Source organism: Amyelois transitella, chromosome 9 (genome assembly GCF_032362555.1).
Source record: "Amyelois transitella isolate CPQ chromosome 9, ilAmyTran1.1, whole genome shotgun sequence".
Classification (NCBI taxonomy): Eukaryota; Metazoa; Arthropoda; class Insecta; order Lepidoptera; family Pyralidae; genus Amyelois; species Amyelois transitella.
This window is the reverse complement of record NC_083512.1, coordinates 4122184-4141244: the sequence shown is the minus strand read 5'-3', so window position 1 is coordinate 4141244 and position 19061 is coordinate 4122184. Positions and strand designations below refer to the sequence as shown.

The window sequence follows — 19061 nt, the reverse complement described above, 5'->3', positions numbered from 1 at the left end:
GATTAAAATATATAATAAACATTAGAATATACCAAATTTGGCTTAATAAACAAAGGCTTATAGATCTGTAAAATATAACTAAAATTCGTATTTTAGAGAAACGCCAAAAATTCTTTCCATTTTTTCATAAAACATTATATATAATCACAAGTAACCTCTGAATAGTTTACTTATCATGAGCTTGAAAGATACTATTTAATTCCGATGAAAAATACTCGTTCCTTATTTCTTAATCATCTCACTAAATGCAATAAATAATGCATCACCTTTAAGGGTCACTTCTTCAGGTCAGCATAACCGTTAAGAGTTCCTAGTTCTAAGAGAATCGGTTACCAATTGTTATTTGTGCCATGTCGTTAGCTTGTGGCGAGAACTAAATGCGTAAAGCAAGTAACGGTGTCAGTTCAATGAACTGAAAGTGGTGCTGTTAATAATAATTGCCACCTGCTTTGCAAGGGAAGTGGACGGTAGACCTTATTCGGAGCATCCTTGAAGGAAGCCATCAAAATATATATAAGGAGCTATCGGATAGTTTCAAAGATGCAAATCGTTGCTTGACTAAAGAATTTGTGCAGAAGTGGGTCAGATTTAGGGTACTTTATGAGACGAAATATAGATATGTACCTAATATAACGTAAAATGTGTAAATTGTTAGGTACCCTTACATTCTGTCAATTTAAAAATCCTCCACAGTTGGATAGTCTACATACGTATACGATACGAATGGAGGAACTTGCCTTCTATTTGGGAAAACAATCATTTTACATTTTAATTAATGTTCTTTACAAAAGACTCAGATATACACCAGAGAAACAAATACCTTAATGACAGTCTAATGTTACGTAAAGACGTGAACCCGTTTTTAACATGAACAAGAGGCAGGAATTGAAAATGAAATTAAAATAAAAAGTAAAATCCAACATAACACGACGATGGTCCCGCCTGACCGCAAAATTCGTTTCATACGTGAGCTTAAATCTGGGTTTTGATGTTTTTTCTGACCCACTAACTTAGCCTTTGTGTGGATATTTTAATGTCACGTTTTATTTTGTAACTATGTCCAGTATATATCAGTGTTTGTTAGCTAAGATATATAAAGTTAAATACTATTAAATATTGTGCCAATTGTGAAATGTTTACAAGTGAACGAACTTTCGCGTTTATGCTATTGAACATCAATGTTTATTTCTTAAAAAAGCGAATTTTTAGGCAACAACTTTTACTTTCCAAATCGTGTCGCATTTAATTCACGAATAATGTCATTGCAACATTATTTTTTTAATCATGACATTAAGTAATAAGATAGCTATAGATAAGACGACTACAAGGCGCACGCGTCGTTTCTTTATATCCTCTTCTAAAATACTTTTACTTGTGTACTCGTGGGACTGGTTTCCAACTGTTGGCTTCCCATTTTCTAACGAGATTTTTTTATGCGAACTCTCGAGTTGCCCGTAACTGGGCCCTACCGCGACTGTGCACACAACGGGAGTGGAAAATTCTTTCGCATTACACTTGCAGCACTTCATTTCCTTATTATTTTAACGAGATACGAGTAACATAGTGTATTCGTGTCAGATCTGTGTTTATTAACTTCAGTTTTACTGTTGATGTGTTCATTACTACAGTTTCTGTGTTTAATGGTCCTCTGTGTGTTCTTTAATAAAATAATATCCGGCCACAATTATTAAAATTCAAACAGAAAGTTCAAACATTTAGAGAAGTCAGTTGAAATCTGTCTAAACAATTAGAATTCCTGACGTCTGACACCTGAACTTTCTCATTAATTATCTAATACTTGTCTTTCGTTCGCTGTCACAAAACCTCAACTATTACTAATTACTTACTGTCTAACTTTTAAAGGGAAAATAGTTTGAAATGAAAATTTGTATTGCTAATTTCGCTTAGGCGTTACGTATCTTCCTAACGCCTATCTAAGCATTCTTCCATCCAATATTCCATCAACGCCATTGAAGCCGCGGTCGGAAACTTGTACAAAATATGTATATGTTTAGTTCCGAAACAACAGAATTAAAGGTTACAAAGAAAAAAGTTGAATTTCGTAATACCTAAAAGAAAGTTGTCGACATACTAACCGATAAAATGCTTAAAACCTAAGTCTTGTAAGGTCTTGTCTAGTACCGGAAATACCTACTTGGAACTAGCCTTTCTCGGGGTTAATTACCCTTTGGACACGTGAAACGATGACCTTACAACTCACTGAAGTGATCCTAGATTGGATATTCCTTTTTCCTAATGGGATACACAGAGCCAATAGTCACAATACTCTTAATTTGTGATTAATTAATCATGTTAACTTGCATCATTATTAACTTGCAAAGATATAGTGACAGGATGCTAGTCAATTCTATAAAAAATATATCTAAAGAATGAAACGCATAAGTTCGTATACATTATTTTTGTGCTAAGTATGTATTTATAATTTCCAGATCAAATAATTGAACTATACCTTTTCAACTATAAAATCGCACATTTAATAAACTCCAATCTCCAATAAACGTTAATTCTAGCGTAACATGGAATATAACAAAAAAAATATATATTTCCTTTCAAGCGCTGCGGGTCGGTCTTTCACATAAAATATGAATATGGACGTCGCGTTCGAATCCATCTATGGAGAGATAGAAAAAGGCGGTAACAGTAAAACAGTCAATGGTCGAGTGACACTGGCAATGAATACGTTCCGTTTTAGGTTACCGTCACGTATGTTTCGTACGTGTGCCGATTCCCGTCGAAGACACGTAGCAACTTTCCAACGCATCACAAACAGATGAATCATGGAGTTTTCTTTATTTTATTGTAAAGTTTTCAGTTTATTTTATGTGGATGTAGACCTTTATGAATGGCACGAAAGCGGCAAATAGCATGTTATTTTATAAGTAGCACTCTTTAGCACGCCAATCAATTTTAATTTAGTTTCATATGCTAAAAAACATGTATTCAAGCGAAGCATAAGAGGATTATATATTTTTGTAGCATTTACCTACTTCGTATGGTATTGAGCGCTTATAGTATAGCGTAAACACATAAAAAATAAAGAATATAAAAAAAAACTTGTAATCTTTTTTCTGCCTACTTAAAGTAGCAGTTACAGATAAGCACAGTATTTTGTCATAAAGATAAAAACCGTAACAGGTATTCCGTCTAGTAATCCAATGCGTCCGCCATCTTGTGGCAATACGTTCCGTTACATGAACGCTAGCTTGATTAACGAAGCGACAACTAATGCGATAACTTTGCGATCGTTCACTTCGTGATCGAGTTGAAACTGTTATTGTATATCACTTTAAAAAATTATTTAAGTATTTCATTAAGTTAAAGACTTTTCAGGCTCCTCTCTACAGAGAAAGCAACCAAAACGTCAAGAGAAAAAAGATATTAACAAATTTCAAATTATTTTAACTTTTTCAGTGATGATTTTAATCTATATGTATAATCTGTCAATAGAATTTTCAAGTTCAAATCGATTAAGCAGTTTTTAAGATACTTTAATTATGTAAATACTGAAAGTGTAAACAGAGTCTAAGTTTGCGGCGAATATCTAGTTGTATTTTACTCTCAACGAAAAAAGTCAACTCGACTGAGCAGAAAATCAACAATTTGAGCCGCCAAAATAGGAAAATCACTCGCACTTACATCCCCACACGGCTTAGCTAAAAGGTTTTGCATTTTGGTCACCAATGATCAAAGAAGGCGAGCATCTTTTATGTAATGATCGATGGGTTTGAGTTAAAGATTGATGAATGTACTTTATAAAGGCGGTCATCCATTGCAGTGTACGAGTCTAAGGATATAACGTTGAAGTTTAAAATGTCTAGTCTCATATTTTATAGTCCCTTTTGTTGAGACTATTCTTCACCTTGTCGATGAAAGTAAGGGGATTTGTAAATCCACTATTCGTTCTACCTCTTTATCTGCCTACCCTTATGGAAAACGGACATAATGGTATGTATATACTATTTCTTTTCCTTAAATTTAAAAGCTAACATTTTGTCGGTGGAGTTAAGTGGAGCGTCTTCCATTCATCTCTTTTCTGTTATTATTTTAATACATTGGTATGTTGTAACGTTTACCTTTTCCCATATTAGATCAAAATATTTTATTCTTGGTCTTCCTCTTCCTGTCTTTCCATTAATTTTCTTTCTACCAAAAAAAGTCGTCATGTCTGAAAATGATAGGCCTTCATTTAGAAGGCCTTTCATTTTCCCTCTACTATTTTCTATCGTTTTTCAAATGGTTCTTTCTTTTCTGAATAACACTAGATAGCACTACTCACTTTAAATTTCATAACTTGAAATTTCTATCTATCTCGTAAGGAATTAAGATTCTATACTGATATTAAATTCTCAAAGTCCAAGGTAAAACTTGTAAGATTCAATTAGAAATTACATAAAACTGAAACTAGGTCATAGACACTACCGTTAGACTGGCGATAAACCTAAATTGTGTTGCAACAAATGCATTGCTTGCACATTACTACAATGACTGATTCATGACTGCTGATATTTATTTATAATAAATAGATCTAAATCTAGCGCAGGTAATTAAAGAAAACCTTGATACAAAAGATTCGATTATTTATGTATAGAAATCAAAATTGTTAAAATTTTTACAAGAATATAGCACGTGTCAGTCATATTTTAAGAAATATGTATGTTTCGTCATGATATGGAATTCATTATTTCTTGAAGTCTTCATTCTCTACTAATATCTTATTTATGCACGTAATAGTATATTATTTTTTTATTTACATTTTAACCGACTTCAAAAAAGGAGAAGGTTTTCAATTCGACCGTATTTTTTGTGCTTTACATAGCTTAGTTTGGTTAACTAACTTTTGCCTGATATTTCATCAGCGTGCAGATAAAAATATTTCTATGCAATAAAGATATTACACAAACAAACAAAAAGACATGAGTGTAATAATCCTTTTTTCGATTTAAAGAAAACCTCCTATTCTGTCCCAAGGATTAACCTAAGTTTTACTGTATTAAACACTAGTATAAATGAAACCGGTTCAGCTATTTAGGCGTGAGAGCGTAACAGATAAACAGGCAGAGTTACTTTCGCATAAAGTATTATTATACTACCGAAACTGAGCAGTTAGTATAGCAAACTCATCATATACGTGTATCTCAACAAACATATTTACTAACTTGGACATTTTCTTTTCCAGGTAATTTCCATTTAGATAAAATGCCGACACGTAACAGCGAGCCATTAAGGGAAGTGAAAATATGTTTTTCTTTGCCCATTCTCAAGTTCCAGGTGCAAATATTTTGTACAAAGAAAAAGCCGCCTCTCACTTTCGTCTTGGCCAGATTTCGGTACATGTGTGAAAGTGATCTCTGCAGGCGATTCTCGACGGTAGGACTCGTAGTAAATTAAAGTTAGTACGCAATAGATACTTTATACAAATTCGGATTATGTACCCTAAACTGGGTATTAAAAGGAGCAAGTGTTCGATAAATTTGTTACCAATGCTGGTCACAAAAAATATAAATATTATAAAAAAATGTTTGTAATTAAATAGTTTTTAGCATGCATTGGATCAAAGTTACAAATTCATAATGCCGGTAATTTTTACAAACTACATAGTCAAATTATATGATATAAATATTCAGATAGTATAGATAGTCTCTGCCTACCCCTCCGGGAAAGTGGCATGATTTTATGTATTGACAAAATTATAAAACAAAAACAACATGAATATCAGTACATTGAGGATTAAGAATACCATAAATTTAATTCCTAGAATATAAAAAAATTAAAATAAATTTAGCTACTGAACTAATGAGTCATGATCGCAACTGTCAAGCGCTCAGCAAACTCACACATTAAAAGTTGTATAATTAAAAGAGAAAAACACCTGTTCATTATTTATTTTGCGCACATAGTTATTGACTTCGATTGTTGGATTGTCAATCAACTTTCCAATTAAATCGCTTATGAAATACGTAATCAAACCGGAATTGATCGTCAGTCGTACGCTCAGTCACCTGTTTGATACTCAAATCGTCATTTTGGACACGAAAAATCTGTAATGTGTCCCATTTTGTATGGCCTGATGAATGAATTGAATATTGGGTAATTGTTAAATCATATGATTTTGACAAACATATAATTTGTGTTCATCAAGGAAAGATTCCATTGCATTATTTTGAAAATATTACATTTATCAGTGATTATTTCCCTTAATGTACCTATATGTCATTAAAAAGATCCTTTTAATATTAATTATTAACCAACAAACAACGCTTTTGAACGGTTTGAAATCACAAGTAAACAATGATACAATTTTGAAATAAAAGTCTCAATTTTAACATAAAACAGACTAATAAATAATGGCTTGTTAATATAAATAGCTGATTGAATAATCCACCATGATGATAAATGAGAATGCGGTATCCCGAATAGCGTAAATTTAACCTGATTATTTATCGGGAACGTGTAAAAGTTGGGAGTAAATACTGACACAGAGGAAGAGAGTAATTATAATTCATATAAAACGTTTTCGATAAATATTCATTAGCGCCAATAATTATTGCGTAAATTGATTTGACACGCCGATCTCAAAGAAGAAAATAATTTTAATGTCCGAATTAATTATAATGTAAATCTTGTTACATAATAAAAATTTTAATATATAAAAGATTGTATCAAAGGACTTTTGAATCTCAATAATCTCTTGTTGGTGACTCTGATCATAATTTTTCGTTGTTCTGGCACGCTTGATATGACGATGCAATTTTAGCTTGATATATTCAAAAGGCCATGAAAAAACCTAAAGATACCTTCATTTACCAAACATTTTCTCACAGAAATATTTATGTTACGCCTTAAATATTGGTTTTTTTCCTTCAATAAATTGATTTACTCATGTAACGGCAACACATTCCATAATGTCCGCAAACACTCCTCTGATTTTATTTGACATCAAATTAATATTCAGGACAACTTTGGCGAGGTCCCGTTGTTGAGTCGTCCGCATAACGGCCAGGCGAATCATCGGTGATGTTTGATTTTGGCATTAGATTGTTGTTCAGCCTACATTATGAGTTTTATGATATACGAACATATACCTAACACGGCTTTATCCCGTAAGTAGCTAAGTACATTTAAATTTTTTGATTACCTCATATCTGACTAAAGCTTTTCTTCATTTAGTATGGATTAAACATTATAACAACGAAAAAGATAGTGTATTCCAGCTTATTCTTATTCTATGCAGATTTTTAAAGAAAATATGTTAGGTATAAAAACTTCGATTTAAAAGAAATATACAGAATAATTCATGTCTTATTTTTTTACCAATAGGTAAACGGATTTGAGGAAACATAAAATTATTTTGTAAACAATTATTAAATGCAGATGAAGCGAAAATAGAAGGCAGGAATGGTTTTAAGTAGGAAGATGTAGTCTCTGCCTACTCCACCGGAAAAGACGCGTGTTTTATTTATGTTTAAAAATTACAATAGGTATGACATCAAAAGCAAAATACATAAAGTTATAAACTACACGTTTTCTTTAAATTACCCAAGATTTTTTTTGAAATATCCGTTATTTATCAACAATTTTACCAAACTGGTTTCCAACATCGAAATTCCTTTAGAATGGATCACTACCCGATGAGCCAGTCACGACCAAGGATGGTTGGCTTGATTGCTATTTACAAAATCACTGTGGGTTTATCTACGAAGTCAGTTTTATTCTTTCTGAATCACTACTTTCATGCTTTTATTAAATGCGAAAGTTGGTTTGTTTATTGATTTCTCCTTGACGTTTTATCTTCTGGATCAATTTTAAAGAGATTGATCATGTTAATTGTTTACATAGTTGAGAGAACAGAGAAAGACAATGAATAGTTGTTATCCTAAAAATATTGCAAAACCGAAAAAAAAACTTTCAAACTCTCCAAGACTATATAGGCTCTGTCTACCCTGCAATGGATATAAACGTGATTATGTGTATGTATGAGCTAACTACTATGTTACAAACATATATATAGTCACGTCTTAATCCCTTGCGGGATAGACAGAGCCACAGTCTTGAAAAGACTGAAAGGTCACGTTCAGCCCTATGACTTTATTATCACTTAGTCGCCTTTACGTAAAAAAAAATTTCGAGACGATAAGGTATATTCCGAATGATTGATTAATTATAATACTTGCCTTTCAGAACGCTTTATCTCTAGCAGCTGTGTATCTAGCTATATCATATTCAAAGCTTCCCTCCCGGCTTAGAAATAAAAGCGAAAAGTTAGGAAAAAGGTTTTACTCCGCCTATAAAACTCCATTATAAAGCAATTTGGTCTGTTGAAAACCATCTGGCCAATAGTTATTTATGTAACATTAAGGTTGCGCAATATCCCCGGAGGTCAAGATAATTTCACTGACTTGGTATTTTACGACCTGGTCATACTACTTCGTTGGTTATTCGAATATTTGAACTGCTATCATGTCAGTAAGCGAATTCAAAATTTTTATCAAATGGTTTTTTTTATCAAATCAAACGGACATTTCAAACAACACTGAATAATTGTCATTGCTTTTGGTTTTACAACATTACTGCCGCTTTCAAAGCGTAAGTGCAGAAGAAGCAGTAATAAACTGCACTGCAGCATTTTCTTCAATAATGTCAATTTCACAATTATCCAAACTTAGAATTAGAATATAAAAATGTAGACGATAAATTACATTGTTATGTAAATGATTTCATTGAAATTTAAATAATTAAATAATACGGAATGTCAAATTTAAATAATGTACCGTAATATGTTACTTCTTCATTTAGGTGATGGGCTAGCAACCTATCACTATTTGAATCTCAATTCTATCATTAAGCCAAACAGCTGAACTTGGTCTATCAGTCTTTTCAAGACTGTTGGCTTTGTCTACCCCGTAAGGGATATAGACGTGATTATATGTATGTATGTATTAACCCAATAACGATTGCTTGCGACGTCACTTAAACTTATATATTTTGCCACTTCTTTATTCACATTTCATTCCGAGATCTTTAATCGAAATGGTTACAAAAGGCGTGAGAGGGTTTCGTAAAACTGCTATTAGACTATTACAGTAGGTAATCATAAGCGGGTCAGTCAGTGATTCCCATTGTCACAATGGCCAATTAGAAGCGTCGCCGGCCCGAATTTTACTAACGGCTCGTGGGAGAAACTTGGAAAATGTTTATGAGAAATTATATTTGTTGAACTAATTCGATAACGGTCGTGAAATTCGATTTTTGTGTATGAATTTGTGTATAATATTATCTAAATATGCATTAATAGTCCCGTCTATATCCCTTGCGGGGTAGACAGCTAACACTTTTCAAACTTTTGCTTGATGATAGAATTGAGATTGTTAGCCCATCGCCTAAGAGAAGAATGCTTAGTTTATAATCCTATCTAGTTTATAGCCTGTCCCTTAATCGCCTTTTACGACTATGGGAAAGAGAAGCAGTGGTCCAATTCTTATTTTATTGGTGCCGAAAACACATCGAAATATCAAAAATATTTATTTTTATATTTCGATGTGTTTTCGGCATTCCAACTTTTTACTTCAGCTATTTTTAAATAAATAAATGATACGGGCAATGACTTCAATTGACTTTTAATGACAGTTGTCTCAGACATAAATTGCTATTGTTGATAAAAAACAATGGAATAACATAATCCACTAGCAATTTTAAGCATTGAATCAACAAGTCACTAAAGAAAAAAAAACTTGAATCGATATGTTATTATTTGTAAAAATAAGTTATATTTATTAATTTTACATCTTTCAACAATTTTGTCTTTTATGAAATGTTATTGTCGTCGTTACAATAACTTAAATTATCTTTAAGTTTTTATGCATGTTTAATTTATTCACCCTGAGCGTTGTAGCTAATCACTGAGATTGCGATGAAGGTATACGCAAAGATGAAAGAGATGATAAGATATTATGGATTTGTTAGTGTATTAAACACGACTTCTCTTGCGGATAGAAACCATATTTCAGTTGACAGATTTATATTCGTAAAGCAACCCTAGAGGTGAATTAATGGCGTGATGGTCATCAATATTTATCAAGGAAAGTCTCTAACTAGGCAGCGAATAATAAATTGAAAGAAAATTACTACTTCAAGCTAAACCCTTTCACACCAAAAACTTCTGTAAATTTTTCTCAGTTTAATGGAATGGATTTTATTTTTTATGAGTTTCGTTAAGTTTCAAAGTAATATTTTGTTTCGGGAAGAAATTGAATTTGTGGAAGTTCTAGATGTTTTGAATTTTAAATTAATTTCTTTTGTTAAATATTAACGTTAAAGGTTATGGAGTAAAAGCAATAAAGTCTATTAAATCAGCAACAAAAAACTGGTCTCTGACAAAAAACAGAAAATATTTTTACACCATTCCAATTTTAAATCGTAACACTGGCCACTGACTAAAAAGTGTAAATGTAAGAGTAATGATTTATCTTTACATCTGTATAAAGTTCGCACAACACCGCTTATCCGCATAGCATCGCAAACAGACAATGGGGGAGGGATCGAGCCCGTGAGAATAGGCCACGGGGGCATGTTATGTCGATTGGCGGGTTCCGATGAGGCTTGCTTACTTTCATCTCTGCGCTGGGTGTCATACTCGAGAGAAAATAAATATTTATTATTTACGGATTGAGCGCTCCAAGATTTTTAAAGTCACATTTTGTATACGTTCTATTTAAGAATGTTTTTGAAAATTTTAAATGTGCTAATGACGACTTTTTCGCTGCTACACAAAAGTACTGTTTTTTTTTTTTGTTGTATGAGATTTATTTATTAGTTAGTTTATTTTGATCCACCTATTGAAAAACTAGCCCATGTTGATTGTTTTGGGATTATTTAGTTTTTCTGTAGATAATGTTTTTATTATTATGCCCTTATTTATCAAACTAAATTTTATTTTATGGTTTAGTAAAGAAGCCAGATATTTCAACATAGCCCTAAAAATAGTGTAGGTAAGTACATATAATTTCAGGTAATACTTTACACGTTTAAACTTGAATAATAATTGCTCATTATAATATTTCACACTGCGTAATGATTCGAATCAAACAATGAGAAAGACCTTAGTCCATAAGTGGGACAAAGATAATTATCTTTTAAAACAACAGTAATGCTTAGCTAAAAAGTTTCATAATCCATACAGATACTTTATTTAAATATTATAATATTATAAATAAAAAAGGTTTGTATTTTTGTTTGTAACAATTTCATTCAAAAACTACTTAAGTGACGGATTTTTATGAAATTTTACTTAGGCGCATAATAAACTAGACCTCTGTCACATTTGGTACTTAGATTCCTGGATATCATGAAAGCAAAGGTAAAAATTACAATAATTAACAAATGTGTTTGGAATTAAAAAATATACAGATAATTTATTCAATCTCAATCAATATTATAAATGTGAAAGTAACTTTGTTTGTTTGTTGTCTCGTCACGAGCTACTGAACCGTGCTTAAAACTTTACGTATAAATAATTAAGAGTCTGAAAATGGACATGAGTACATTTCATCACGGCAAATACTAAAGTTCCTGTGGGATTTGCGAAAAACGGGTAAAAGCTAGTACGTACATAAAATACGTTAAGTATACCGGAAATTACATTTTATTTTAGAACATCCTGAGCTAATTGAGACATAGCTACATTGCAAGAATATTAAAGTATCGGTTTTCTATACCCTCGACTCATTTGCAATATTTGTAATCACCTTATAAAAGGAATTAACACAGAGTTGTTCCACTATGCTCGTATTATGAATCAAAAACTCAAATTTAAAATTACCTATGTTATTTTATTTTTTATCGTGATGTTATTTTAAAAGCCAAAAGACAATTTAGATTTGCAATTTATACATAGGTATTTTAACCCTTTGACCGCCTAGGACAACGTGTCTAATTACCAAACCTGTCATTGGAGCATCTCTCCAATGAATATTTGGAGCATCTATAGACTAAAACATACAGTCGCAACGTAGTAAGCAGATTGTGTATTTTAACTTGAGGCATTTATAGGTTATACTGACATACACTACATAAAAAAGAACTAGTTCTTTGTAAAATGTGACATGACATAAGTTCACTATTTTGACAGCCACTTTACGCAAGAGTAGGTACATAAAGTTTATGTCCTATACATTGTATGCAAATTGTTTGCGCGTGAATGATAAAGTTATAACAATATGTTACTGGTTTAACTTTCACAATTATTGACTAGCCTTTAACTTCGTCTTTGCTTGTGTCGTTCATCGCAAAACCCTTGGGAAAATAAAATACATACAATTACATCTGTATCCCTTGCGGAGTATACTAAGCCATCAGTCTTGATATTATACTCATTATAATTTACTCAAATAGATACATACATAATAATTTACGGAGAAGTCTCTCTATTCTATGTCCTATTTTTATAATGCGTAGCATCCACATTTGTCAAGAAGTATCAATAAGAAAGCTTTCTATTTTTTGGTTAAAACAAATAGTACCTAAAGTCGACTGCAGATGAACATGACCCCCCTGTAAATATAATTAATCAAAACATAAGAGTTATTTTATTCTTCAGGCGACATTGAAAGCCTATGTGGGCTTTAAGCTTCATATTACTATTTGCTTGTACACATTTGAAATCCTAAGTTTTAAACGGAATGTTTTAAAAATAGCATGTAATATTATTTTAATTTATTCTTTCGATTGCCTTTGTTAGTGTTATTGATATTACTCAAGAACGGCTGGAACAATTTAGATGATATTGGTCATCTTTACATAATCTAAAAACATCAATTGTGCTTTTTCCCGGTTTGGGCACAATTTTAAATATATGTGTTAACATAAAAATATATCATACATATATAACTAACTGCATTTTTAAACGCAAACGTCATCACAACGATCGGTTAACTTACGAGTATCGTAGATACGTGAGTTCCGGAATAAGATGATGTCAGACAGACAGACAGAACAAGAGGTTACCGCATATTTATTATTATACTGTGGACGTTTTTATTCACCGTTTTTTTCTTTATAAATTGGCTATATTTAAATGAAGCAAAAATTACTCGTAGTTATTTATCTTTACTTATATTGAGAACTATTTGTTACTTTGCATTTTAAATATCAGTTCGATACTATTATTTTAAATAATTTCATATAAACTTTAGGGCTTATTATAAACTGTATTCATATAACCGTAAGGCAGACTGAAATGCAACGTTTAGCAGTTTGGTTTTATGATGGTTTCTTTAAGATATCAGAGGGGTTAGTGCGAGTTTTACTCGATCAAACGCGTCGAGCAAGTAATCACGAATTTGTATGGAATTTCATTAGTTCCAGCGCGTTACCACTAGGTGGCGCTGATGACATACAAATTCGGGTTTACTTGCTCGACGCGTTTGATCGAGTAAAACTCGCACTAACCCCTCAGTTTTTACCGGGACCTCGACATACATCGACATATGCTTGACACTTAACCACGCAGGGCTTCGCTCCCTTGGGGATTTCCGAAAACCCATAAGTGATGTTGGATCTTATACTATAAACTTATGTTATGTGAACCTGTATATACTAGAGTTAATCAAATTTACTTAGATTTTATAGCTATGCATACATACATATGTATATATACATAATCACGTATTAAGTTCTTCGGGTTAGACAGAGTCAACCGTCTTGAAAAGTTGAATGTAGCTTAGCGCTAATAGATAGATAAGTCACACCTTTACGTTTTTTATAAAAATATTAAAACACGGTCATAGGGTAGCTCCATGTCATGACCACTTTTTGGTTGTGGTCATACCTTGGTCATAACTCAGGTATTTCCTTAGAAAAGAAGCAAACAAGACAAACCTCAGAATGATAATAATTTTAAAAGGACAAATTTTATAAGTCCTTAGTCTGAATACAATGAGTACATGTACCTATTACTTAATTTTAATGTTAGCAATAAAATGTTGACTCATTACACATTAATTAAAATATGCATCAGTCAAGGTCTTGAAGGCAATGTACTGTTTATTATTACCTTATTACATTGTACTATCATTATTATGTCACACAAAGTCATTACATCCGGACGTGTTGATGTTTGTTTGTAATGATGATGAGTATTTAGCTGCGTTGTTAAGAGATACATACATACGGTCACGTCTATATCCCTTGCGGGGCAGACAGAGCCAACAGTCTTGAAAATACTGATAGGCCATGCTCAGCTGTTTGGCTTACTGATAGAATTGAGATTCATATAAAGTGACAGGTTGCTAGCCCGTCGCCCAAAAGAAGAATCTCAAGTTTATAAGTCTATCCCTTAGTCGCCTTTTACGACATCCATAGGAAAGAGTTGGGAGTGGTCCTATTCATTTTTCTATTGGTTCCGAGAACCACACGGCACCTTTAAACGACCATTGTTAAGAGATACATAACCTATATAAATATTGTTGCCAAATCCTAAATAAATAAACACCCAAACAGCTTTCAAATGTCTTTGTTTTCCGATATAGGTATATACATATATTTCTTCTTCTTACGTCTTTATCTCTAGAGTAAACAATCTCGAAAAGATTGAAAGCCACGAATTTTTGACATAAAATATTATTGTGGGCATCATAGAGATTTTACCATAAATAATCTTAAGGGCATAACATTTTAAAAAGAAAGAATAATCCAACGTAAAATATGTATGTATAGGTACTAATACAACATTATTTTTAATTCCGAATTCGTTGTTCAAATTCGAATCATTTAAATATCGAATCGCTTAATCCGACCATTCCCAATACGAACGCCGTTTCCCTTTGTGCCTACCATACGTTTCTTCGATTTCGAATGCTAAACAAAAAAGTCACGACATTGTTTAGATCTCAGAGACATTCAACTGTGTGCCCTCGCCCTAGTTTCCGTTCGCGAAGTGAATTCGCCTTCTATTTGCTCATTCCGATCGTACGTGACGGAGGAACAACGATTCCTGGTGCCGTCCCGTCTTAGTAGTTCTCGGAAAAATTCAACGTGTTTTCCTGATGAAAAATAAAGTAATAAGGACAGCTTTTGATCGGAAATACCGATAAGAATTTTATATTTTTTTTATATTATTGAGATTAATCCGTCGATTGGCACGGCCTCTCATATAATTTTATTAATTTTATTAAAACGTTTTGTAGACAGTTGAAGTTTAAAATAAAATTTCTTAATTTTTACATTATTGATTGTACAGAAGAATATTCTTCGATCATTTTAACAGTACACTGATAATGTTGTATTAGGTATGATAAAGAAATAATTATCGTAGATTCTGTTCTCTTATTCTATGTATAGTATACTATAGTATGCAGCTTGCATTACAATAACTATTATTGTATTATTTTAGGTATGTACTCGCTAACATCAATAGAGTTACGCCATCAATCGTTGGATGAGTCACCATTTTTAAATCTGACTTCGCGTTGTCTTGGAGTTATGTATATAGAACTCAATTTTAAATAATCAAAACATTAACGAATCTTGGAAATTTCGATGACTTCAAAATGGTGACTAACTGTCTACTATTTTTATTCTTATCTTGTGTTGTAATTAGATATTATTATAAAGTCAAAACTAAGCACCTGGTTGATGTCGATTTTTCTGCACCACCTTGGCCAAACCATCAATGGTGGTAAAAAAAAAGTCCAGGTACAACCACCAGGAAGTAGTAATGGTGTTGATGTATCTAATTAAGGTTTGCAAAAAATATATTTCTTTTTAGAGAAGACAGACAGAGTATCTTGCTGTAGATCAAGATTAAAGACAAAAAATTTGCGACTAACGACTGCGGGCTTTGATGCCAACTACCAACAAATTGAAAAAAAAAGACAGCCGAAAGAATAAAAAAACAATAAATCAAAATAGACATTGTTAAATACTTATGAAAAAAATCATAAATCGGCGAATAACAAGGCAAAACAACAGTTTTGTTGCCTACAAAATACATTCACAGTCAAATCCATCAAACTATAATCTTAATAGAGTCCCCTCACCTTCAATTTATTTCTCAATTGCTTCTTCCAAAGACAAAGCAAAGAACCAGGAAAAGCTAACCGGGATTTATTTTCCTTGAAGCGCTCCCTGTAAGAGTACCTTTAGGCTTGTGCTTAATTATGCTTCATATCAAACTCCAACCAAATTCATTCTGTAGGTGAATCAAAATTATGACGTCGAGTATTAAAGATTGAGAAGTATATGTCTTAAATATCAAGGTCTGATTTAAGGCAGACAGCAAACGTTGCTTTCCTTACATTTGATAAAGATTTTTTGAGCAGTGAATTCACTGTGATATGTCTTATAGGTAGTCGCCTAACACCTATCTTCGTTCTAATGCATGTCGTAGTTAAAAAAAAAGAAAACAATTAATGAAAAACCAATAATAAAAAAAACCAATAAACCAACAATGAAAAAAAGGTTGAATCAAATCGATCTATAAATGTAAAAGGATCTTTAAAATCCCAAGGCTCAGAAAATCAAAGACTTTACCACGAATAATGATAATATTTCAATCTGCAAAAAACCTTTTCACGGATCCACAGTTAGAGACATGATGAAGTTTTTAGTTTCTTTTTGCGATAGATGTTCAAACCCTGTCTTCCAACACGATTGGTTCTGAATGCCCTCGGGGATTCGAGGAAAAGAATTTAAATTCTACTTTCTCTGTTGAAACGGTACAGATACTCATATCCGATTGAATGAAAATGTAGTGGGGATTGAGTGAATGAGCATGCAGGGCTGCCGGCAATAGATTCAAACTTATTTTGAATACGCTTTGTTTGGTTACATGAAGAAAAAACATATATGATTATGATGTCTATATTATCCCTTGTCCATATTTATAAGTCTTGTCTATGTTATAAGCAAAACTCGGAAGCCTGAGTATTGTAAGTCAGAATTGCTGTTAGATGTAACTTAAACTTACAATGGCTTGACATGCCTGTAAAAAGTTGCTATGTTTTAAGTTCCATTGCTAACTTTAAGACCAATGTACCTATACTTAGTTGGCATATAAATGAATATGAATTTAAGCAGCAGGCGCAGACTGTTTTGTTGTTTCACATTGTTCCGCGAGCTTTATACCTCTCTATATAAAGTATGTCGTCTTGTCCGCAGATTTACGATGCTGATAAGGTGTCCGGCGGCACTGTGTGCCGTCGTGCTCCTCCTGATTGCCACACCCTCTTTTTCTGAGGTAAGTTAAACCAAATTAGCTTTTTCAGGTGACTATGTATGTGCAAGGCCAGTTTTTCTTATTGTCTTTTGGTATTTCGCAAAATTGTAGGTATTCTCTTTTTTTTCAGAGGCATTTTCTCTTAAATCATCCAACGTTTCTTGATGTATGGGGCACATTATCAATTATTAGGTACTTGGAAAATTTAAACACCTCTCTTTTTCCGACGGGGGTTAATAAACAGCACAATATGCGCTTTTCTAACCATACCTGTTGCAAACCCTCACGACAAATCATTATGGCCTTCTTCAAGGTGCTTTGATACTTACTACAACTAGAAAGATGAAGTATGAATTACAACATTAAAACACCTTTAAATATTTGAAAAAAGAATCCTGTCATTACGGAATAGAATAAGTAAATAAACTAGAAAACAAGGCAATTTCTATGATAGTAAAATATGAAATGTAATTCTGGCAGAGTTCCTAATCGGTGACCTCTTAAGGGACCTTTTTCTGAGTGTCTCATTAGCATACAGACCCGGAGTATTAATTAAAAGCTTTTGGCATCTCCAAAGGGCATTTATGTCAATACAAATATTTTATGAAATGGTAAAAGTTCTACTATTTTTTTAAATCTTACTCTTATAACGCATGGAGAACGTAACCTAATTATTTCAAGTTTCAATACTTTAATGTCGTAATGTCTAAGTCTAAGATGTTCAATGAGGCTTTGCTTCGTATAAATTAGCTTTCCTTGAAAACACTGAAAGGCCATGTTCAGCTGTATGGCAATTTCCGCAGAAATTTCGGGTAATCTACCCTTAGACCATATAAGTAACCTAAATGCCAAATTAAAAGTCCTAGACTAACCGTGTGCATTGTAATTTTAATTTTGTTTTTTGTAGTCAAACACATAAAGACGATTTTATAATAAAGTTTTTTGTCAATCAGTCGATCAGTAGCCTCCTTTATATTGTCTTTTTGTAGTCAAACACAAAAATACGATTTTTTAATAAAGTATTTTAAATTACGAATTTTTTAGACCTTGTAGTTTTGCTTCTAAGGCGTTTAGCAATCTTTAGTAACTATGGTATTTTAATATCAATACGTTAATGTGATATTATCATTTTACAATGTAATTTACAGTATTCTGATAGACACCCTAAAATTATATTGTAAAAATTCCGTTTTATTGCTTGTTTGATATTACTTCAAGTCGCGCGCGACTGACTTCATTTATTAACAGTACTGTAATTGGTAAAAGTTGATATGTACGGTACACAATACATTGCGAAATCGCAACGCAATGAGTTTTGTTTTGTTTACCATACAATACGATATGATTGAGAGACGAAGAAGAAACATCCGCCGATTTTTGAATACGAATTAATGCTTATTGTGTTTAATTGATTTTTATGATGACCTCTACAGCAGTAAATTGGTTAATAGTCTGACTCGCTATAAAGGAGTCTAAGGTTCGATAATCTATGCGCGAAAGTAACTTTTAAATTTTCTACTGTGCTGAGTATGTAAAATTTATATCGAAACAGGCTCACAAAACAGGTACTTATTATGATCCTGGTAAAATATCCTATAACCTTAAACGTAATCACTTTAGGGCACTATAGGACTTTAAATTGTACTCATAGATTATGTAAATTTCTATTTGTAAACGACTGTTTGTTGCCTAAATAAAGATAAATAGATAAATAAAATAAAAGTAATATATCATATAATAAGAAAAGAAATATCCGTCGGTGATGTGCCTTCTTTTTCTTTCATAATTACTCTTAAACTACTGAAAGAATTTTCAATTAGTTCTGCACATA

At 32.4% G+C, this 19061-nt stretch overlaps 1 protein-coding gene across 2 annotated transcripts in view; it reads left to right on the top strand.

Annotated features, from left to right (window-relative positions):
• LOC106134715 (sushi, von Willebrand factor type A, EGF and pentraxin domain-containing protein 1) overlaps positions 1 to 19061 on the top strand; it is an 88744-nt gene that overhangs the window by 19773 nt on the left and 49910 nt on the right. For both annotated transcript variants that reach the window (XM_060945689.1, XM_013334827.2), the window contains exon 2: positions 17173 to 17251. In XM_060945689.1, the coding sequence (XP_060801672.1) occupies positions 17180 to 17251 (72 nt within the window). In that variant the 5' untranslated portion in view covers positions 17173 to 17179. The remainder of the gene's footprint in view (positions 1 to 17172; positions 17252 to 19061) is intronic.